A 26205-nucleotide genomic window follows, 5' to 3' on the forward strand; every position below is an offset into this window, starting at 1 on the left:
CGTCCCACTCCGACTCCACCATTCTGACCCCCGTCCCACACCGACTCCACCGGTCTGACCCCCGTCCCACACCGACTCCACCAGTCTGACCCCCGTCCCACACCGATTCCACCTGTCTGACCCCCGTCCCACACCGACTCCACCATTCTGACCCCCGTCCCACACCGACTCCACCGGTCTGACCCCCGTCCCACACCGACTCCACCAGTCTGACCCCCATCCCACACCGATTCCACCAGTCTGACCCCCGTCCCACACCGACTCCACCGGTCTGACCCCCGTCCCACACCGATTCCACCAGTCTGACCCCCGTCCCACACCGACTCCACCATTCTGACCCCGTCCCACACCGACTCCACCAGTCTGACCCCCGTCCCACACCGACTCCACCAGTCTGACCCCGTCCCACACCGACTCCACCGGTCTGATCCCCGACCCACACCGATTCCACCACCCTGACCCCCATCCCACACCGATTCCACCAGTCTGACCCCCGTCCCACACCGACTCCACCATTCTGACCCCGTCCCACGCCGACTCCACCAGTCTGACCCCCGTCCCACACCGACTCCACCAATCTGACCCCCGTCCCACACCGACTCCACCATTCTGACCCCGTCCCACACCAACTCCACCAGTCTGATCCCCGACCCACACCGACTCCACCAGTCTGACCCCCGTCCCACACCGATTCCACCAGTCTGACCCCCGTCCCACACCGATTCCACCAGTCTGACCCCCGTCCCACACCGATTCCACCAGTCTGACCCCCGTCCCACAACGACTCCACCAGTCTGACCCCCGTCCCACACCGACTCCACCAGTCTGACCCCCGTCCCACATCGACTCCACCAGTCTGACCCCCGTCCCACACCGACTCCACCAATCTGACCCCCGTCCCACACCGATTCCACCAGTCTGACCCCCGACCCACACCGACTCCACCAGTCTGACCCCCGTCCCACACCGATTCCACCAGTCTGACCCCCGTCCCACACCGACTCCACCAGTCTGACCCCCGTCCCACACCGACTCCACCAATCTGACCCCCGTCCCACACCGACTCCACCATTCTGACCCCGTCCCACACCAACTCCACCAGTCTGATCCCCGACCCACACCGATTCCACCAGCCTGACCACCGTCCCACACCGACTTCACCAGTCTGATCCCCGACCCACACCGATTCCACCACCCTGACCCCCATCCCACACCGATTCCACCAGTCTGACCCCCGTCCCACACCGACTCCACCATTCTGACCCCGTCCCACACCGATTCCACCGGTCTGACCCCCGTCCCACACCGACTCCACCAGTCTGACCCCCGTCCCACACCGACTCCACCAATCTGACCCCCGTCCCACACCGACTCCACCATTCTGACCCCGTCCCACACCAACTCCACCAGTCTGATCCCCGACCCACACCGATTCCACCAGCCTGACCACCGTCCCACACCGACTTCACCAGTCTGACCCCCGTCCCACACCGATTCCACCAGTCTGACCACGTCCCACACCGACTCCACCAGTCTGACCCCCGTCCCACACCGACTCCACCAGTCTGACTCCCGTCCCACACCGACTCCACCTGTCTGACCCCCGTCCCACACCGACTCCACCAGTCTGACCCCCATCCCACACCGACTCCACCTGTCTGACCCCCGTCCCACACCGACTCCACCAGTCTGACCCTCGTCCCACACCGATTCCACCAGCCTGACCACCGTCCCACACCGACTTCACCAGTCTGACCCTCGTCCCACACCGACTCCACCAGTCTGACCCCCATCCCACACCGACTCCACCGGTCTGGACCCCGTCCCACACCGACTCCACCAGCCTTAACCCCGTCCCACACCGACTCCACCGGTCTGACCCCCGTCCCACACCGACTCCACCAGTCTGACCCCCGTCCCACACCGACTCCACCAGTCTGACCCCCGTCCCACACCGACTCCACCAATCTGACCCCCGTCCCACACCGACTCCACCATTCTGACCCCGTCCCACACCGACTCCACCGGTCTGATCCCCGACCCACAGCGATTCCACCAGTCTGACCCCCGTCCCACACCGACTCCACCAGTCTGACCCCCGTCCCACACCGACTCCACCAATCTGACCCCCGTCCCACACCGACTCCACCAATCTGGCCCCCGTCCCACACCGACTCCACCAGTCTGACCCCCGTCCCACACCGACTCCACCAGTCTGACCCCCGTCCCACACCGATTCCACCAGTCTGACCCCCGTCCCACACCGACTCCACCATTCTGACCCCGTCCCACACCGACTCCACCAGTCTGATCCCCGACCCACAGCGATTCCACCACCCTGACCCCCATCCCACACCGATTCCACCAGTCTGACCCCCGTCCCACACCGACTCCACCATTCTGACCCCGTCCCACACCGACTCCACCAGTCTGACCCCCGTCCCACACCGACTCCACCAGTCTGACCCCCGTCCCACACCGATTCCACCAGTCTGACCCCCGTCCCACACCGACTCCACCATTCTGACCCCGTCCCACACCGACTCCACCAGTCTGACCCCCGTCCCACACCGACTCCACCAGTCTGACCCCCGTCCCACACCGATTCCACCAGTCTGACCCCCGTCCCACTCCGACTCCACCATTCTGACCCCCGTCCCACACCGACTCCACCGGTCTGACCCCCGTCCCACTCCGACTCCACCAGTCTGACCCCCGTCCCACACCGATTCCACCTGTCTGACCCCCGTCCCACACCGACTCCACCATTCTGACCCCCGTCCCACACCGACTCCACCGGTCTGACCCCCGTCCCACACCGACTCCACCAGTCTGACCCCCATCCCACACCGATTCCACCAGTCTGACCCCCGTCCCACACCGACTCCACCGGTCTGACCCCCGTCCCACACCGATTCCACCAGTCTGACCCCCGTCCCACACCGACTCCACCATTCTGACCCCGTCCCACACCGACTCCACCAGTCTGACCCCCGTCCCACACCGACTCCACCAGTCTGACCCCGTCCCACACCGACTCCACCGGTCTGATCCCCGACCCACACCGATTCCACCACCCTGACCCCCATCCCACACCGATTCCACCAGTCTGACCCCCGTCCCACACCGACTCCACCATTCTGACCCCGTCCCACGCCGACTCCACCAGTCTGACCCCCGTCCCACACCGACTCCACCAATCTGACCCCCGTCCCACACCGATTCCACCAGTCTGACCCCCGTCCCACACCGATTCCACCAGTCTGACCCCCGTCCCACAACGACTCCACCAGTCTGACCCCCGTCCCACACCGACTCCACCAGTCTGACCCCCGTCCCACATCGACTCCACCAGTCTGACCCCCGTCCCACACCGACTCCACCAATCTGACCCCCGTCCCACACCGATTCCACCAGTCTGACCCCCGTCCCACTCCGACTCCACCATTCTGACCCCCGTCCCACACCGACTCCACCGGTCTGACCCCCGTCCCACACCGACTCCACCAGTCTGACCCCCGTCCCACACCGATTCCACCTGTCTGACCCCCGTCCCACACCGACTCCACCATTCTGACCCCCGTCCCACACCGACTCCACCGGTCTGACCCCCGTCCCACACCGACTCCACCAGTCTGACCCCCATCCCACACCGATTCCACCAGTCTGACCCCCGTCCCACACCGACTCCACCGGTCTGACCCCCGTCCCACACTGATTCCACCAGTCTGACCCCGTCCCACACCGACTCCACCATTCTGACCCCGTCCCACACCGACTCCACCAGTCTGACCCCCGTCCCACACCGACTCCACCAGTCTGACCCCGTCCCACACCGACTCCACCGGTCTGATCCCCGACCCACACCGATTCCACCACCCTGACCCCCATCCCACACCGATTCCACCAGTCTGACCCCCGTCCCACACCGACTCCACCATTCTGACCCCGTCCCACGCCGACTCCACCAGTCTGACCCCCGTCCCACACCGACTCCACCAATCTGACCCCCGTCCCACACCGACTCCACCGGTCTGACCCCCGTCCCACACCGACTCCACCAGTCTGACCCCCATCCCACACCGATTCCACCAGTCTGACCCCCGTCCCACACCGACTCCACCGGTCTGACCCCCATCCCACACCGATTCCACCAGTCTGACCCCCGTCCCACACCGACTCCACCATTCTGACCCCGTCCCACGCCGACTCCACCAGTCTGACCCCCGTCCCACACCGACTCCACCAATCTGACCCCCGTCCCACACCGACTCCACCAGTCTGACCCCCGTCCCACATCGACTCCACCAGTCTGACCCCCGTCCCACACCGACTCCACCAATCTGACCCCCGTCCCACACCGATTCCACCAGTCTGACCCCCGACCCACACCGACTCCACCAGTCTGACCCCCGTCCCACACCGACTCCACCAGTCTGACCCCCGTCCCACACCGACTCCACCAGTCTGACCCCCGTCCCACACCGACTCCACCAGTCTGACCCCCGTCCCACACCGACACCACCATTCTGACCCCCCGTCCCACACCGACTCCACCAGTCTGACCCCCGTCCCACACCGACTCCACCAGTCTGACCCCCGTCCCACACCGACTCCACCAATCTGACCCCCGTCCCACACCGACTCCACCATTCTGACCCCGTCCCACACCGACTCCACCAGCCTGACCCCCGTCCCAAACCGATTCCACCAGTCTGACCCCCGTCCCACACCGACTCCACCGGTCTGATCCCCGTCCCACACCGACTCCACCATTCTGACCCCGTCCCACACCGACTCCACCAGCCTGACCCCCGTCCCAAACCGATTCCACCAGTCTGATCCCCGTCCCACACCGACTCCACCAGTCTGACCCCGTCCCACACCGACTCCACCGGTCTGATCCCCGACCCACACCGATTCCACCACCCTGACCCCCATCCCACACCGATTCCACCAGTCTGACCCCCGTCCCACACCGACTCCACCATTCTGACCCCGTCCCACACCGACTCCACCAGTCTGGACCCCGTCCCACACCGACTCCACCAGTCTGACCCCCGTCCCACACCGACTCCACCAGTCCTGACCCCTGTCCCACACCGACTCCACCAGTCCGGACCCCCGTCCCGCACCGACTCCACCAGTCTGACCCTGTCCCACTCCGACTCCACCAGTCCGGACCCCCGTCCCGCACCGACTCCACCAGTCTGACCCCGTCCCACACCGATTCCACCAGTCTGACCCCCGTCCCACACCGACTCCACCGGTCCAGAACCCCATCCCACACCGACTTCACCAGTCTGACCCCGTCCCACACCGACTCCACCAGTCTGACCCTCGTCCCACACCGACTCCACCAATCTGACCCCCATCCCACACCGACTTCACCAGTCTGACCCCGTCCCACACCGACTCCACCGGTCTGACCCCCGTCCCACACCGACTCCACCGGTCTGACCCCCGTCCCACACCGACTCCACCAGTCTGACTCCCGTCCCACACCGACTCCACCAGTCTGACCCCCGTCCCACACCGACTCCACCAGTCTGACCCCGTCCCACACCGACTCCACCAGTCTGACCCTGTCCCACATCGACTCCACCAGTCTGACCCCGTCCCACACCGACTCCACCAGTCTGACCCCATCCCACACCGACTTCACCAGTCTGACCCCATCCCACACCGACTTCACCAGTCTGACCCCGTCCCACACCGACTCCACCAGTCTGACCCCGTCCCACACCGACTCCACCGGTCTGACCCCCGTCCCACACCGACTCCACCAGTCTGACCCCCGTCCCACACCGACTCCACCAGTCTGACTCCCGTCCCACACCGACTCCGACACTAACGGCTGCAAACAGGCGACGCAGCGGCTCGAAACCCAGACCTCAAGACGAACAAGGCCACGCAGACCCCCCACCGTCTGACCTGTAAATCAGTGAACTTGCTTTCAACATCTACAATGTCCACTGGCGTCTCCGGATCAGCAGAGCAGTGACTCGCTGTTACACCTCCGCCACACACCAATGGCTCCCTCGCTCCCCCTCCCTCACTACCCCTCTGCCCCGCTCCCTAGCCCTCACTCCCCTTCCCTCACTACCCCTCTGCCCCACACCCTCTCCCTCACCCCCTCTTCCCCTCTCCACTCCCCTCTCACCCTCTCTTTCCCCTCTCACCCTCTCTTTCCCCTCTCCACTCTTTCTCACTCTCCCCCCTTTCCCCACTCCTCTCTCCCCCCTGCCCCACTCATTCACTTTCCCCTCTCCCTCTCTCCCTCCAGCGGTCAGTTCACTACGGGGTAGACCCGCAGTACGTTAACATCTCGATATCTCGCAGAGTCTTAGCACCGAGAAGATTGTGTTTAACAATGATGCCTTCGGTTGGTCCTGTAGAAGCCGCAGAGTCGGGGCATCTTACCCCTCTCACCGTCTCCCCCACTCCCCCTCTTCCCGCAGAGTTGGAGCGGGCTCCGTCACTGTTGCTCTCCTTATTCACAGCCATCACCGCCTGGTTTCATCGAGGGAGGGAGGAGCTGGAGGGGAGGGTCGGAATGTGACCCGAGGCAAGACGGGATGAAGGAGGGTTTGTGGGACCTGAGGGTCTGAGGGAGACCGAACCCACCCACCCCCCCCCCCCCACGGAGGGGTGGGGCTCACAACACACTCGGTGCCAAGTGTGAACTGACATGCTCACGTTGCCTGCTGACACACTTACACACTCACCTGCACAGGCACACCCAGCACTGACTGACATGCACACTTGTGGAACGTGCCATTTCATTTATTGACCACACTTGTGAGTACACTTGCTCCCCCCACCGCGCAGCCCGAGGGGAGGGCGCAGTGACAGAAGGCGGAAGATCCTGTCGGGAGAATACGGGTAGTGGCGGGGCGAGACGTGGGAGAGGGGGGCACTGGGAGGATGGTGTATCACGCAAGCTGGGCCGGAGGGCGTTTCTCAGCAGTCTGGGGGGACAGAGGGGTCTGCTGCTCTACCTCCAGAAATCCCTCAAACGAGTTGACAGGGTTGTTAAGAGGGTGTTCGATGTGTTGGCCCCAGGAGTCGGGAGATCGAGTTCAAGAGCCGCCATGTAATGTTACAGCTCGATAAAACTCCGGGTGGACCACACTGTGTTCAGTTCCGGTCGCCTCATTGTAGGAAGGATGTGGAAAGTTTACGGAGGGTGCAGAGGAGATTTACCAGGATGCTGCCTGGATTAGAGAGGGTGCAGAGGAGATTTACCAGGATGCTGCCTGGATTAGAGAGGGTGCAGAGGTGATTGACCAGGATGCTGCCTGGATTAAAGAGGGTGCAGAGGAGATTCACCAGGACGCTGTCTGGATTAGAGAGGGTGCAGAGGAGATTCACCAGGACGCTGCCTGGATTAGCGAGGGTGCAGAGGAGATTCACCAGGATGCTGCCTGGATTAGAGAGGGTGCAGAGGAGATTCACCAGGATGCTGCCTGGATTAGAGAGGGTGCAGAGGAGATTCCCCAGGATGCTGCCTGGATTAGAGAGGGTGCAGAGGTGATTGACCAGGATGCTGCCTGGATTAGAGAGGGTGCAGAGGAGATTCACCAGGACGCTGTCTGGATTAGAGAGGGTGCAGAGGAGATTCACCAGGATGCTGCCTGGATTAGAGAGGGTGCAGAGGAGATTCACCAGGATGCTGCCTGGATTAGAGAGGGTGCAGAGGAGATTCACCAGGACGATGCCTGGATTAGCGAGGGTGCAGAGGAGATTCACCAGGATGCTGCCTGGATTAGAGAGGGTGCAGAGGAGATTCACCAGGATGCCGCCTGGATTAGAGAGGGTGCAGAGGAGATTTACCAGGATGCTGCCTGGATTAGAGAGGGTGCAGAGGAGATTTACCAGGATGCTGCCTGGATTAGAGAGGGTGCAGAGGAGATTCACCAGGATGCTGCCTGGATTAGAGAGGGTGCAGAGGAGATTCACCAGGATGCTGCCTGGATTAGAGAGGGTGCAGAGGAGATTCACCAGGATGCTGCCTGGATTAGAGAGGGTGCAGAGGAGATTCACCAGGATGCTGCCTGGATTAGAGAGGGTGCAGAGGAGATTCACCAGGATGCTGCCTGGATTAGAGAGGGTGCAGAGGAGATTCACCAGGATGCTGCCTGGATTAGAGAGGGTGCAGAGGAGATTCACCAGGATGCTGTCTGGATTAGAGAGGGTGCAGAGGAGATTCACCAGGATGCTGCCTGGATTAGAGACTGTGCAGAGGAGATTCACCAGGATGCTGCCTGGATTAGAGAGGGTGCAGAGGAGATTTACCAGGATGCTGCCTGGATTAGAGAGGGTGCAGAGGAGATTCACCAGGATGCTGTCTGGATTAGAGAGGGTGCAGAGGAGATTTACCAGGATGCTGCCTGGATTAGAGACTGTGCAGAGGAGATTTACCAGGATGCTGCCTGGATTAGAGAGGATGCAGAGGAGATTCACCAGGATGCTGCCCGGATTAGAGAGGGTGCAGAGGAGATTCACCAGGATGCTGTCTGGATTACGGAGGGTGCAGAGGAGATTCACCAGGATGCTGTCTGGATTAGAGAGGGTGCAGAGGAGATTCACCAGGATGCTGCCTGGATTAGAGGGGGTGCAGAGGAGATTCACCAGGATGCTGCCCGGATTAGAGAGGGTGCAGAGGAGATTCACCAGGATGCTGTCTGGATTAGAGAGGGTGCAGAGGAGATTCACCAGGATGCTGTCTGGATTACGGAGGGTGCAGAGGAGATTCACCAGGATGCTGCCTGGATTAGAGAGGGTGCAGAGGAGATTCACCAGGATGCTGCCTGGATTAGAGGGGGTGCAGAGGAGATTCACCAGGATGCTGCCTGGATTAGAGAGGGTGCAGAGGAGATTCACCAGGATGCTGCCTGGATTAGAGAGGGTGCAGAGGAGACTCACCAGGATGCTGCCTGGATTAGAGAGGGTGCAGAGGAGATTCACCAGGATGCTGCCTGGATTAGAGAGGGTGCAGAGGAGACTCACCAGGATGCTGCATGTATTAGAGAGGGTGCAGAGGAGATTCACCAGGACGCTGCCTGGATTAGAGAGGGTGCAGAGGAGATTCACCAGGATGCTGCCCGGATTAGAGGGGGTGCAGAGGAGATTCACCAGGATGCTGCCTGGATTAGAGAGGGTGCAAAGGAGATTCACCAGGATGCTGCCTGGATTAGAGAGGGTGCAGAGGAGATTCACCAGGATGCTGCCTGGATTAGAGAAGGTGCAGAGGAGATTCACCAGGATGCTGCCTGGATTAGAGAGGGTGCAGAGGAGATTCACCAGGATGCTGACTGGATTAGAGAGGGTGTCTCATGAGCAGAGGTTGAGTGAGCTGGGGCTTTTCTCTCGGGAGCGATGGAGGATGAGAGGAGACTTGATAGAGGTATCCAAGATGATAAGAGGCGCAGATCGAGTGTGGACAGTCAGAGATTTTGTCCCGGGTTGGGAGGGGGCATCACTTTACACAGACTAGTGGGTGTGTGGAACGCCCTGCCGGGGGTAGAGGTGCAGGCAGACAGATTAGGGACATTTAAGAGACCCTGAGACAGGCAGGTGGAAGGTTAACTCAAAGCAAAGGGTGGGGTGGGGGGGGGCAAACGTTGTGGGACGAGAGGATCAATATTCTGTGAAGGGTGGGGGGGGGCAAACGTTGTGGAACGAGAGGATCAATATTCTGTGAAGGGTGGGGGGGGCAAACGTTGTGGGACGAGAGGATCAATATTCTGTGAAGGGTGGGGGGGGCAAACGTTGTGGGACGAGAGGATCAATATTCTGTGAAGGGTGGGGGGGCAAACGTGGAACGAGAGGATCAATATTCTGTGAAGGGTGGGGGGGCAAACGTTGTGGGGCAAGAGGACCAATGTTCTGTGAAGGGTGGGGGAGGGCAAACGTTGTGGGACGAGAGGATCAATATTCTGTGAAGGGTGGGGGGGCAAACGTTGAGGGACAAGAGGATCAATGTTCTGCGAAGGTGAAGGATGGGGGGGGGGTCCTATTTCTTGACGTGGCTCTCATTGATCTTGCTGCACCAGACAACCAGGGTGACGATGATGGGAATGATCCCGATGGGCGCCAGGGTCAGACCCAGCACGGTGACGTACGGAGGGTCAGACAGCAGCGGCGCAAACTCCCTCAGGCAGGAATGGAAGAAATAGTGATGGACCTCGACGAACATCGACTCGCCAAATTCATTCGGCCAGTAAAGGCCGATATGTTCCAACAATCGCTCGGTGCAGTGGGTCAGGTCACTGTAGGGTCTGTGGGGAAAGAGAAGAGGTGAATGGAACACTAGATTAAATAGAGACTCTACAGACACACACTGACCCTCACCCTGAATAAACAGAGACTCTGTACAGTTACACAGTGAGTGACCCTCACTCTGAATAAACAGTGACTCTGTACAGTTACACAGTGAGTGACCCTCACTCTGAATAAACAGTGACTCTGTACAGTTACACTGTGAGTGACCCTCACTCTGAATAAACAGTGACTCTGTACAGTTACACAGTGAGTGACCCTCACTCTGAATAAACAGTGACTCTGTACAGTTACACAGTGAGTGACCCTCACTCTGAATAAACAGTGACTCTGTACGGTTACACAGTCAGTGATCCTCACCCTGAATAAACAGTGACTCTGTACAGTTACACAGTGAGTGACCGTCACTCTGAATAAACAGTGATTCTGTACAGTTAAACAGTCAGTGAAAGTCTCTCTGAATAAACAGTGCCTCTGTACAGTTGCACAGTTAGTGACCCTCACTCTGAATAAACAGTGACTCTGTACAGTTACACAGTGAGTGACCCTCACACTGAATAAACAGAGACTCTGTACAGTTACACAGTGAGTGACCCTCAATCTGAATAAACAGTGACTCTGTACAGTTACACAGTGAGTGACCCTCACACTGAATAAACAGAGACTCTGTACAGTTACACTGTGAGTGACCCTCACCCTGAATAAACAGTGATTCTGTACAGTTAAACAGTCAGTGAAAGTCTCTCTGAATAAACAGTGCCTCTGTACAGTTACACTGTGAGTGACCCTCACTCTGAATAAACAGTGACTCTGTACAGTTACACAGTGAGTGACCCTCACTCTGAATAAACAGTGACTCTGTACAGTTACACAGTGAGTGACCCTCACTCTGAATAAACAGTGACTCTGTACGGTTACACAGTCAGTGATCCTCACCCTGAATAAACAGTGACTCTGTACAGTTACACAGTGAGTGACCGTCACTCTGAATAAACAGTGATTCTGTACAGTTAAACAGTCAGTGAAAGTCTCTCTGAATAAACAGTGCCTCTGTACAGTTGCACAGTTAGTGACCCTCACTCTGAATAAACAGTGACTCTGTACAGTTACACAGTGAGTGACCCTCACACTGAATAAACAGAGACTCTGTACAGTTACACAGTGAGTGACCCTCAATCTGAATAAACAGAGACGCTGTACAGTTACACAGTGAGTGACCCTCACTCTGAATAAAGACTCTGTACAGTTACACAGTGATTGATCCTCACCCTGTATAAACAGTGTCTCTGTACAGTTACACAGTCAGTGACCCTCACTCTGAATAAACAGTGACTCTGTACAGTTACACAGTGATTGACCCTCACTCTGAATAAACAGTGCCTCTGTACAGTTACACAGTCAGTGACCCTCTCTCTGAATAAACAGTGACTCTGTACAGTTACACAGTGAGTGGCCCTCACACTGAATAAACAGAGACTCTGTACAGTTACACAGTGAGTGACCCTCAATCTAAATAAACAGTGACTCTGTACAGTTACACTGTGAGTGACCCTCACCCTGAATAAACAGTGATTCTGTACAATTAAACAGTCAGTGAAAGTCTCTCTGAATAAACAGTGCCTCTGTACAGTTGCACAGTTAGTGACCCTCACTCTGAATAAACAGTGACTCTGTACAGTTACACAGTGATTGAACCTGACCCTGAATAAACAGTGACTCTGTACAGTTACACAGTGAGTGACCGTCTCTCTGAATAAACAGTGACTCTGTACTGTTACACAGTGAGTGACCCTCACACTGAATAAACAGTGACTCTGTACAGTTACACAGTGAGTGACCCTCACCCTAAATAAACAGTGCCTCTGAACAGTTGCACAGTTAGTGACCCTCACTCTGAATAAACAGTGACTCTGTACAGTTACACAGTGAGTGACCCTCACACTGAATAAACAGAGACTCTGTACAGTTACACAGTGAGTGACCCTCAATCTGAATAAACAGTGACTCTGTACAGTTACACTGTGAGTGACCCTCACCCTGAATAAACAGTGATTCTGTACAGTTAAACAGTCAGTGAAAGTCTCTCTGAATAAACAGTGCCTCTGTACAGTTGCACAGTTAGTGACCCTCACTCTGAATAAACAGTGACTCTGTACAGTTACACAGTCAGTGAACCTCTCTGAATAAACAGTGACTCTGTACAATTACACAGTGATTGACCCTCACCATGAATAAACAGTGACTCTGTACAGTTACACAGTGAGTGACCATCACCCTGAATAAAGACTCTGTACAGTTACACAGTGATTGACCCTCACCCTGAATAAACAGTGCCTCTGTACAGTTACACAGTCAGTGACCCTCTCTCTGAATAAACAGTGACTCTGTACAGTTACACAGTGATTGACCCTGACCCTGAATAAACACTGACTCTGTACAGTTACACAGTGATTGACCCTCACTCTGAATAAACAGTGCCTCTGTACAGTTACACAGTCAGTGACCCTCTCTCTGAATAAACAGTGACTCTGTACAGTTACACAGTGAGTGACCCTCACTCTGAATAAACAGTGACTCTGTACGGTTACACAGTCAGTGATCCTCACCCTGAATAAACAGTGACTCTGTACAGTTACACAGTGAGTGACCGTCACTCTGAATAAACAGTGATTCTGTACAGTTAAACAGTCAGTGAAAGTCTCTCTGAATAAACAGTGCCTCTGTACAGTTGCACAGTTAGTGACCCTCACTCTGAATAAACAGTGACTCTGTACAGTTACACAGTGAGTGACCCTCACACTGAATAAACAGAGACTCTGTACAGTTACACAGTGAGTGACCCTCAATCTGAATAAACAGTGACTCTGTACAGTTACACAGTGAGTGACCCTCACACTGAATAAACAGAGACTCTGTACAGTTACACTGTGAGTGACCCTCACCCTGAATAAACAGTGATTCTGTACAGTTAAACAGTCAGTGAAAGTCTCTCTGAATAAACAGTGCCTCTGTACAGTTACACTGTGAGTGACCCTCACTCTGAATAAACAGTGACTCTGTACAGTTACACAGTGAGTGACCCTCACTCTGAATAAACAGTGACTCTGTACAGTTACACAGTGAGTGACCCTCACTCTGAATAAACAGTGACTCTGTACGGTTACACAGTCAGTGATCCTCACCCTGAATAAACAGTGACTCTGTACAGTTACACAGTGAGTGACCGTCACTCTGAATAAACAGTGATTCTGTACAGTTAAACAGTCAGTGAAAGTCTCTCTGAATAAACAGTGCCTCTGTACAGTTGCACAGTTAGTGACCCTCACTCTGAATAAACAGTGACTCTGTACAGTTACACAGTGAGTGACCATCACCCTGAATAAAGACTCTGTACAGTTACACAGTGATTGACCCTCACCCTGAATAAACAGTGCCTCTGTACAGTTACACAGTCAGTGACCCTCTCTCTGAATAAACAGTGACTCTGTACAGTTACACAGTGATTGACCCTGACCCTGAATAAACACTGACTCTGTACAGTTACACAGTGATTGACCCTCACTCTGAATAAACAGTGCCTCTGTACAGTTACACAGTCAGTGACCCTCTCTCTGAATAAACAGTGACTCTGTACAGTTACACAGTGAGTGACCCTCACTCTGAATAAACAGTGACTCTGTACGGTTACACAGTCAGTGATCCTCACCCTGAATAAACAGTGACTCTGTACAGTTACACAGTGAGTGACCGTCACTCTGAATAAACAGTGATTCTGTACAGTTAAACAGTCAGTGAAAGTCTCTCTGAATAAACAGTGCCTCTGTACAGTTGCACAGTTAGTGACCCTCACTCTGAATAAACAGTGACTCTGTACAGTTACACAGTGAGTGACCCTCACACTGAATAAACAGAGACTCTGTACAGTTACACAGTGAGTGACCCTCAATCTGAATAAACAGTGACTCTGTACAGTTACACAGTGAGTGACCCTCACACTGAATAAACAGAGACTCTGTACAGTTACACTGTGAGTGACCCTCACCCTGAATAAACAGTGATTCTGTACAGTTAAACAGTCAGTGAAAGTCTCTCTGAATAAACAGTGCCTCTGTACAGTTACACTGTGAGTGACCCTCACTCTGAATAAACAGTGACTCTGTACAGTTACACAGTGAGTGACCCTCACTCTGAATAAACAGTGACTCTGTACAGTTACACAGTGAGTGACCCTCACTCTGAATAAACAGTGACTCTGTACGGTTACACAGTCAGTGATCCTCACCCTGAATAAACAGTGACTCTGTACAGTTACACAGTGAGTGACCGTCACTCTGAATAAACAGTGATTCTGTACAGTTAAACAGTCAGTGAAAGTCTCTCTGAATAAACAGTGCCTCTGTACAGTTGCACAGTTAGTGACCCTCACTCTGAATAAACAGTGACTCTGTACAGTTACACAGTGAGTGACCCTCACACTGAATAAACAGAGACTCTGTACAGTTACACAGTGAGTGACCCTCAATCTGAATAAACAGTGACTCTGTACAGTTACACAGTGAGTGACCCTCACACTGAATAAACAGAGACTCTGTACAGTTACACTGTGAGTGACCCTCACCCTGAATAAACAGTGATTCTGTACAGTTAAACAGTCAGTGAAAGTCTCTCTGAATAAACAGTGCCTCTGTACAGTTGCACAGTTAGTGACCCTCACTCTGAATAAACAGTGACTCTGTACAGTTACACAGTGATTGAACCTGACCCTGAATAAACAGTGACTCTGTACAGTTACACAGTGAGTGACCGTCTCTCTGAATAAACAGTGACTCTGTACTGTTACACAGTGAGTGACCCTCACACTGAATAAACAGTGACTCTGTACAGTTACACAGTGAGTGACCCTCACCCTAAATAAACAGTGCCTCTGAACAGTTGCACAGTTAGTGACCCTCACTCTGAATAAACAGTGACTCTGTACAGTTACACAGTGAGTGACCCTCACACTGAATAAACAGAGACTCTGTACAGTTACACAGTGAGTGACCCTCAATCTGAATAAACAGTGACTCTGTACAGTTACACTGTGAGTGACCCTCACCCTGAATAAACAGTGATTCTGTACAGTTAAACAGTCAGTGAAAGTCTCTCTGAATAAACAGTGCCTCTGTACAGTTGCACAGTTAGTGACCCTCACTCTGAATAAACAGTGACTCTGTACAGTTACACAGTCAGTGAACCTCTCTGAATAAACAGTGACTCTGTACAATTACACAGTGATTGACCCTCACCATGAATAAACAGTGACTCTGTACAGTTACACAGTGAGTGACCATCACCCTGAATAAAGACTCTGTACAGTTACACAGTGATTGACCCTCACCCTGAATAAACAGTGCCTCTGTACAGTTACACAGTCAGTGACCCTCTCTCTGAATAAACAGTGACTCTGTACAGTTACACAGTGATTGACCCTGACCCTGAATAAACACTGACTCTGTACAGTTACACAGTGATTGACCCTCACTCTGAATAAACAGTGCCTCTGTACAGTTACACAGTCAGTGACCCTCTCTCTGAATAAACAGTGACTCTGTACAGTTACACAGTGAGTGACCCTCACTCTGAATAAACAGTGACTCTGTACGGTTACACAGTCAGTGATCCTCACCCTGAATAAACAGTGACTCTGTACAGTTACACAGTGAGTGACCGTCACTCTGAATAAACAGTGATTCTGTACAGTTAAACAGTCAGTGAAAGTCTCTCTGAATAAACAGTGCCTCTGTACAGTTGCACAGTTAGTGACCCTCACTCTGAATAAACAGTGACTCTGTACAGTTACACAGTGAGTGACCCTCACACTGAATAAACAGAGACTCTGTACAGTTACACAGTGAGTGACCCTCAATCTGAATAAACAGTGACTCTGTACAGTTACACAGTGAGTGACCCTCACACTGAATAAACAGAGACTCTGTACAGTTACACTGTGAGTGACCCTCACCCTGAATAAACAGTGATTCTGTACAGTTAAACAGTCAGTGAAAGTCTCTCTGAATAAACAGTGCCTCTGTACAGTTACACTGTGAGTGACCCTCACTCTGAATAAACAGTGACTCTGTACAGTTACACAGTGAGTGACCCTCACTCTGAATAAACAGTGACTCTGTACAGTTACACAGTGAGTGACCCTCACTCTGAATAAACAGTGACTCTGTACGGTTACACAGTCAGTGATCCTCACCCTGAATAAACAGTGACTCTGTACAGTTACACAGTGAGTGACCGTCACTCTGAATAAACAGTGATTCTGTACAGTTAAACAGTCAGTGAAAGTCTCTCTGAATAAACAGTGCCTCTGTACAGTTGCACAGTTAGTGACCCTCACTCTGAATAAACAGTGACTCTGTACAGTTACACAGTGAGTGACCATCACCCTGAATAAAGACTCTGTACAGTTACACAGTGATTGACCCTCACCCTGAATAAACAGTGCCTCTGTACAGTTACACAGTCAGTGACCCTCTCTCTGAATAAACAGTGACTCTGTACAGTTACACAGTGATTGACCCTGACCCTGAATAAACACTGACTCTGTACAGTTACACAGTGATTGACCCTCACTCTGAATAAACAGTGCCTCTGTACAGTTACACAGTCAGTGACCCTCTCTCTGAATAAACAGTGACTCTGTACAGTTACACAGTGAGTGACCCTCACTCTGAATAAACAGTGACTCTGTACGGTTACACAGTCAGTGATCCTCACCCTGAATAAACAGTGACTCTGTACAGTTACACAGTGAGTGACCGTCACTCTGAATAAACAGTGATTCTGTACAGTTAAACAGTCAGTGAAAGTCTCTCTGAATAAACAGTGCCTCTGTACAGTTGCACAGTTAGTGACCCTCACTCTGAATAAACAGTGACTCTGTACAGTTACACAGTGAGTGACCCTCACACTGAATAAACAGAGACTCTGTACAGTTACACAGTGAGTGACCCTCAATCTGAATAAACAGTGACTCTGTACAGTTACACAGTGAGTGACCCTCACACTGAATAAACAGAGACTCTGTACAGTTACACTGTGAGTGACCCTCACCCTGAATAAACAGTGATTCTGTACAGTTAAACAGTCAGTGAAAGTCTCTCTGAATAAACAGTGCCTCTGTACAGTTACACTGTGAGTGACCCTCACTCTGAATAAACAGTGACTCTGTACAGTTACACAGTGAGTGACCCTCACTCTGAATAAACAGTGACTCTGTACAGTTACACAGTGAGTGACCCTCACTCTGAATAAACAGTGACTCTGTACGGTTACACAGTCAGTGATCCTCACCCTGAATAAACAGTGACTCTGTACAGTTACACAGTGAGTGACCGTCACTCTGAATAAACAGTGATTCTGTACAGTTAAACAGTCAGTGAAAGTCTCTCTGAATAAACAGTGCCTCTGTACAGTTGCACAGTTAGTGACCCTCACTCTGAATAAACAGTGACTCTGTACAGTTACACAGTGAGTGACCCTCACACTGAATAAACAGAGACTCTGTACAGTTACACAGTGAGTGACCCTCAATCTGAATAAACAGTGACTCTGTACAGTTACACAGTGAGTGACCCTCACACTGAATAAACAGAGACTCTGTACAGTTACACTGTGAGTGACCCTCACCCTGAATAAACAGTGATTCTGTACAGTTAAACAGTCAGTGAAAGTCTCTCTGAATAAACAGTGCCTCTGTACAGTTGCACAGTTAGTGACCCTCACCCTGAATAAACAGAGACGCTGTGCAGTTACACAGTGAGTGACCCTCACTCTGAATAAAGACTCTGTACAGTTACACAGTGATTGATCCTCACCCTGTATAAACAGTGCCTCTGTACAGTTACACAGTCAGAGACCCTCACTCTGAATAAACAGTGACTCTGTACAGTTACACAGTGATTGACCCTCACTCTGAATAAACAGTGCCTCTGTACAGTTACACAGTCAGTGACCCTCTCTCTGAATAAACAGTGACTCTGTACAGTTACACAGTGAGTGGCCCTCACACTGAATAAACAGAGACTCTGTACAGTTACACAGTGAGTGACCCTCAATCTGAATAAACAGTGACTCTGTACAGTTACACTGTGAGTGACCCTCACCCTGAATAAACAGTGATTCTGTACAATTAAACAGTCAGTGAAAGTCTCTCTGAATAAACAGTGCCTCTGTACAGTTGCACAGTTAGTGACCCTCACTCTGAATAAACAGTGACTCTGTACAGTTACACAGTGATTGAACCTGACCCTGAATAAACAGTGACTCTGTACAGTTACACAGTGAGTGACCGTCTCTCTGAATAAACAGTGACTCTGTACTGTTACACAGTGAGTGACCCTCACACTGAATAAACAGTGACTCTGTACAGTTACACAGTGAGTGACCCTCACCCTAAATAAACAGTGCCTCTGAACAGTTGCACAGTTAGTGACCCTCACTCTGAATAAACAGTGACTCTGTACAGTTACACAGTGACCCTCACACTGAATAAACAGAGACTCTGTACAGTTACACAGTGAGTGACCCTCAATCTGAATAAACAGTGACTCTGTACAGTTACACTGTGAGTGACCCTCACCCTGAATAAACAGTGATTCTGTACAGTTAAACAGTCAGTGAAAGTCTCTCTGAATAAACAGTGCCTCTGTACAGTTGCACAGTTAGTGACCCTCACTCTGAATAAACAGTGACTCTGTACAGTTACACAGTCAGTGAACCTCTCTGAATAAACAGTGACTCTGTACAATTACACAGTGATTGACCCTCACCATGAATAAACAGTGACTCTGTACAGTTACACAGTGAGTGACCATCACCCTGAATAAAGACTCTGTACAGTTACACAGTGATTGACCCTCACCCTGAATAAACAGTGCCTCTGTACAGTTACACAGTCAGTGACCCTCTCTCTGAATAAACAGTGACTCTGTACAGTTACACAGTGATTGACCCTGACCCTGAATAAACACTGACTCTGTACAGTTACACAGTGATTGACCCTCACTCTGAATAAACAGTGCCTCTGTACAGTTACACAGTCAGTGACCCTCTCTCTGAATAAACAGTGACTCTGTACAGTTACACAGTGATTGACCCTGACCCTGAAAAAGCAGTGACTCTGTACAGTTACACTGTGAGTGACCCTCACCCTGAATAAACAGTGATTCTGTACAGTTAAACAGTCAGTGAAAGTCTCTCTGAATAAACAGTGCCTCTGTACAGTTGCACAGTTAGTGACCCTCACTCTGAATAAACAGTGACTCTGTACAGTTACACAGTGAGTGACCCTCACACTGAATAAACAGAGACTCTGTACAGTTACACAGTGAGTGACCCTCAATCTGAATAAACAGTGACTCTGTACAGTTACACTGTGAGTGACCCTCACCCTGAATAAACAGTGATTCTGTACAGTTAAACAGTCAGTGAAAGTCTCTCTGAATAAACAGTGCCTCTGTACAGTTGCACAGTTAGTGACCCTAACTCTGAATAAACAGTGACGCTGTACAGTTACACAGTGATTGAACCTGACCCTGAATAAACAGTGACTCTGTACAGTTACACAGTGAGTGACCGTCTCTCTGAATAAACAGTGACTCTGTACAGTTACACAGTGAGTGACCCTCACACTGAATAAACAGTGACTCTGTACAGTTACACAGTGAGTGACCCTCACCCTGAATAAACAGCGACTCTGTACAGTTACACAGTCAGTGACCCTCACTCTGAACACACAGTGACTCTGTACAGTTACACAGTCAGTGAACCTCTCTGAATAAACAGTGACTCTGTACAATTACACAGTGATTGACCCTCACACTGAATAAACAGTGACTCAGTACAGTTACACAGTGAGTGACCATCACCCTGAATAAACAGAGACTCTATACAGTTACACATTGAGTGACCCTCACTCTGAATAAAGACTCTGTACAGTTACACAGTGATTGACCCTCACCCTGAATAAACAGTGCCTCTGTACAGTTACACAGTCAGTGACACTCTCTCTGAATAAACAGTGACTCTGTACAGTTACACAGTGATTGACCCTGACCCTGAATAAACAGTGACTCTGTACAGTTACACAGTGATTGACCCTCACTCTGAATAAACAGTGCCTCTATACAGTTACACAGTCAGTGACCCTCACTTTGAATAAACAGTGACTCTGTACAGTTACACAGTGATTGACCCTGACCCTGAATAAACAGAGACGCTGTACAGTTGCACAGTGAGTGACCCTCACTCTGAATAAAGAGTCTGTACAGTTACACAGTGAATGACCCTCACCCTGAATAAACAGTGACTCTATACAGTTACACATTGAGTGACCCTCACTCTGAATAAAGACTCTGTACAGTTACACAGTGATTGACCCTGACCCTGAATAAACAGTGACTCTGTACAGTTACACAGTGATTGACCCTCACTGTGAATAAACAGTGCCTCTGTACAGTTACACAGTCAGTGACCCTCTCTCTGAATAAACAGTGACTCTGTACAGTTACACAGTGATTGACCCTGACCCTGAATAAGCAGTGACTCTGTACAGTTACACTGTGAGTGACCCTCACCCTGAATAAACAGTGATTCTATACAGTTAAACAGTCAGTGAAAGTCTCTCTGAATAAACAGTGCCTCTGTACAGTTGCACAGTTAGTGACCCACACTCTGAATAAACAGTGACTCTGTACAGTTACACAGTGAGTGACCCTCACACTGAATAAACAGAGACTCTGTACAGTTACACTGTGAGTGACCCTCACCCTGAATAAACAGTGATTCTGTACAGTTAAACAGTCAGTGAAAGTCTCTCTGAATAAACAGTGCCTCTGTACAGTTGCACAGTTAGTGACCCTCACTCTGAATAAACAGAGACGCTGTGCAGTTACACAGTGAGTGACCCTCACTCTGAATAAAGACTCTGTACAGTTACACAGTGATTGATCCTCACTCTGAATAAACAGTGTCTCTGTACAGTTACACAGTCAGTGACCCTCACTCTGAATAAACAGTGACTCTGTACAGTTACACAGTGATTGACCCTCACTCTGAATAAACAGTGCCTCTGTACAGTTACACAGTCAGTGACCCTCACTCTGAATAAACAGTGACTCTGTACAGTTACACAGTGATTGACCCTCACTCTGAATAAACAGTGCCTCTGTACAGTTACACAGTCAGTGACCCTCTCTCTGAATAAACAGTGACTCTGTACAGTTACACAGTGAGTGGCCCTCACACTGAATAAACAGAGACTCTGTACAGTTACACAGTGAGTGACTCTCAATCTGAATAAACAGTGACTCTGTACAGTTACACTGTGAGTGACCCTCACCCTGAATAAACAGTGATTCTGTACAATTAAACAGTCAGTGAAAGTCTCTCTGAATAAACAGTGCCTCTGTACAGTTGCACAGTTAGTGACCCTCACTCTGAATAAACAGTGACTCTGTACATTTACACAGTGATTGAACCTGACCCTGAATAAACAGTGACTCTGTACAGTTACACAGTGAGTGACCGTCTCTCTGAATAAACAGTGACTCTGTACTGTTACACAGTGAGTGACCCTCACACTGAATAAACAGTGACTCTGTACAGTTACACAGTGAGTGACCCTCACCCTGAATAAACAGTGCCTCTGTACAGTTGCACAGTTAGTGACCCTCACTCTGAATAAACAGTGACTCTGTACAGTTACACAGTGAGTGACCCTCACACTGAATAAACAGAGACTCTGTACAGTTACACAGTGAGTGACCCTCAATCTGAATAAACAGTGACTCTGTACAGTTACACTGTGAGTGACCCTCACCCTGAATAAACAGTGATTCTGTACAGTTAAACAGTCAGTGAAAGTCTCTCTGAATAAACAGTGCCTCTGTACAGTTGCACAGTTAGTGACCCTCACTCTGAATAAACAGTGACTCTGTACAGTTACACAGTCAGTGAACCTCTCTGAATAAACAGTGACTCTGTACAATTACACAGTGATTGACCCTCACCATGAATAAACAGTGACTCTGTACAGTTACACAGTGAGTGACCATCACCCTGAATAAACAGAGACTCTATACAGTTACACATTGAGTGACGCTCACTCTGAATAAAGACTCTGTACAGTTACACAGTGATTGACCCTCACCCTGAATAAACAGTGCCTCTGTACAGTTACACAGTCAGTGACCCTCTCTCTGAATAAACAGTGACTCTGTACTGTTACACAGTGATTGACCCTGACCCTGAATAAACAGTGACTCTGTACAGTTACACAGTGATTGACCCTCACTCTGAATAAACAGTGCCTCTGTACAGTTACACAGTCAGTGACCCTCTCTCTGAATAAACAGTGACTCTGTACAGTTACACAGTGATTGACCCTGACCCTGAATAAGCAGTGACTCTGTACAGTTACACTGTGAGTGACCCTCACCCTGAATAAACAGTGATTCTGTACAGTTAAACAGTCAGTGAAAGTCTCTCTGAATAAACAGTGCCTCTGTACAGTTGCACAGTTAGTGACCCTCACTCTGAATAAACAGTGACTCTGTACAGTTACACAGTGAGTGACCCTCACACTGAATAAACAGAGACTCTGTACAGTTACACAGTGAGTGACCCTCAATCTGAATAAACAGTGACTCTGTACAGTTACACTGTGAGTGACCCTCACCCTGAATAAACAGTGATTCTGTACAGTTAAACAGTCAGTGAAAGTCTCTCTGAATAAACAGTGCCTCTGTACAGTTGCACAGTTAGTGACCCTAACTCTGAATAAACAGTGACGCTGTACAGTTACACAGTGAGTGACGGTCTCTCTGAATAAACAGTGACTCTGTACAGTTACACAGTGAGTGACCCTCACACTGAATAAACAGTGACTCTGTACAGTTACACAGTGAGTGACCCTCACCCTGAATAAACAGCGACTCTGTACAGTTACACAGTCAGTGACCCTCACTCTGAACACACAGTGACTCTGTACAGTTACACAGTCAGTGAACCTCTCTGAATAAACAGTGACTCTGTACAATTACACAGTGATTGACCCTCACACTGAATAAACAGTGACTCAGTACAGTTACACAGTGAGTGACCATCACCCTGAATAAACAGAGACTCTATACAGTTACACATTGAGTGACCCTCACTCTGAATAAAGACTCTGTACAGTTACACAGTGATTGACCCTCACCCTGAATAAACAGTGCCTCTGTACAGTTACACAGTCAGTGACACTCTCTCTGAATAAACAGTGACTCTGTACAGTTACACAGTGATTGACCCTGACCCTGAATAAACAGTGACTCTGTACAGTTACACAGTGATTGACCCTCACTCTGAATAAACAGTGCCTCTATACAGTTACACAGTCAGTGACCCTCACTTTGAATAAACAGTGACTCTGTACAGTTACACAGTGATTGACCCTGACCCTGAATAAACAGAGACGCTGTACAGTTGCACAGTGAGTGACCCTCACTCTGAATAAAGAGTCTGTACAGTTACACAGTGAATGACCCTCACCCTGAATAAACAGTGACTCTATACAGTTACACATTGAGTGACCCTCACTCTGAATAAAGACTCTGTACAGTTACACAGTGATTGACCCTGACCCTGAATAAACAGTGACTCTGTACAGTTACACAGTGATTGACCCTCACTCTGAATAAACAATGCCTCTGTACAGTTACACAGTCAGTGACCCTCTCTCTGAATAAACAGTGACTCTGTACAGTTACACAGTGATTGACCCTGACCCTGAATAAGCAGTGACTCTGTACAGTTACACTGTGAGTGACCCTCACCCTGAATAAACAGTGATTCTATACAGTTAAACAGTCAGTGAAAGTCTCTCTGAATAAACAGTGCCTCTGTACAGTTGCACAGTTAGTGACCCACACTCTGAATAAACAGTGACTCTGTACAGTTACACAGTGAGTGACCCTCACACTGAATAAACAGAGACTCTGTACAGTTACACTGTGAGTGACCCTCACCCTGAATAAACAGTGATTCTGTACAGTTAAACAGTCAGTGAAAGTCTCTCTGAATAAACAGAGACTCTGTACAGTTGCACAGTTAGTGACCCTCACCCTGAATAAACAGAGACGCTGTGCAGTTACACAGTGAGTGACCCTCACTCTGAATAAAGACTCTGTACAGTTACACAGTGATTGATCCTCACCCTGTATAAACAGTGTCTCTGTACAGTTACACAGTCAGTGACCCTCACTCTGAATAAACAGTGACTCTGTACAGTTACACAGTGATTGACCCTCACTCTGAATAAACAGTGCCTCTGTACAGTTACACAGTCAGTGACCCTCTCTCTGAATAAACAGTGACTCTGTACAGTTACACAGTGAGTGGCCCTCACACTGAATAAACAGAGACTCTGTACAGTTACACAGTGAGTGACCCTCAATCTGAATAAACAGTGACTCTGTACAGTTACACTGTGAGTGACCCTCACCCTGAATAAACAGTGATTCTGTACAATTAAACAGTCAGTGAAAGTCTCTCTGAATAAACAGTGCCTCTGTACAGTTGCACAGTTAGTGACCCTCACTCTGAATAAACAGTGACTCTGTACAGTTACACAGTGATTGAACCTGACCCTGAATAAACAGTGACTCTGTACAGTTACACAGTGAGTGACCGTCTCTCTGAATAAACAGTGACTCTGTACTGTTACACAGTGAGTGACCCTCACACTGAATAAACAGTGACTCTGTACAGTTACACAGTGAGTGACCCTCACCCTGAATAAACAGCGACTCTGTACAGTTACACAGTCAGTGACCCTCACTCTGAACACACAGTGACTCTGTACAGTTACACAGTCAGTGAACCTCTCTGAATAAACAGTGACTCTGTACAATTGCACAGTGATTGACCCTCACCCTGAATAAACAGTGACTCTGTACAGTTACACAGTGAGTGACCATCACCCTGAATAAACAGAGACTCTATACAGTTACACATTGAGTGACCATCACTCTGAATAAAGACTCTGTACAGTTACACAGTGATTGACCCTCACCCTGAATAAACAGTGCCTCTGTACAGTTACACAGTCAGTGACCCTCTCTCTGAATAAACAGTGACTCTGTACAGTTACACAGTGATTGACCCTGAACCTGAATGAACAGTGACTCTGTACAGTTACACAGTGATTGACCCTCACTCTGAATAAACAGTGCCTCTATACAGTTACACAGTCAGTGACCCTCACTTTGAATAAACAGTGACTCTGTACAGTTACACAGTGATTGACCCTGACCCTGAATAAACAGAGACGCTGTACAGTTGCACAGTGAGTGACCCTCACTCTGAATAAAGAGTCTGTACAGTTACACGGTGAATGACCCTCACCCTGAATAAACAGTGACTCTGTACAGTTACACAGTGAGTGACCATCACCCTGAATAAACAGAGACTCTATACAGTTACACATTGAGTGACCCTCACTCTGAATAAAGACTCTGTACAGTTACACAGTGATTGACCCTGACCCTGAATAAACAGTGACTCTGTACAGTTACACAGTGATTGACCCTCACTCTGAATAAACAGTGCCTCTGTACAGTTACACAGTCAGTGACCCTCTCTCTGAATAAACAGTGACTCTGTACAGTTACACAGTGATTGAACCTGACCCTGAATAAACAGTGACTCTGTACAGTTACACAGTGAGTGACCGTCTCTCTGAATAAACAGTGACTCTGTACAGTTACACAGTGAGTGACCCTCACACTGAATAAACAGTGACTCTGTACAGTTACACAGTGAGTGACCCTCACCCTGAATAAACAGCGACTCTGTACAGTTACACAGTCAGTGACCCTCACTCTGAAC

The 26205-nt window shown here is 50.4% G+C and overlaps 1 protein-coding gene across 2 annotated transcripts in view; it reads right to left on the reverse strand.

Annotated features, from left to right (window-relative positions):
- Nucleotides 1-9574: 9574 nt before the first annotated feature.
- Nucleotides 9575-26205, reverse strand: part of LOC132385640 (receptor activity-modifying protein 2-like) — a 147565-nt gene continuing 130934 nt past the window's right edge. For both annotated transcript variants that reach the window (XM_059957826.1, XM_059957825.1), the window contains one exon: nucleotides 9575-10283. In XM_059957826.1, the coding sequence (XP_059813809.1) occupies nucleotides 10019-10283 (265 nt within the window). In that variant the 3' untranslated portion in view covers nucleotides 9575-10018. The remainder of the gene's footprint in view (nucleotides 10284-26205) is intronic.

Source organism: Hypanus sabinus, assembly GCF_030144855.1.
Source record: "Hypanus sabinus isolate sHypSab1 chromosome X1 unlocalized genomic scaffold, sHypSab1.hap1 SUPER_X1_unloc_22, whole genome shotgun sequence".
NCBI lineage: Eukaryota > Metazoa > Chordata > Chondrichthyes > Myliobatiformes > Dasyatidae > Hypanus > Hypanus sabinus.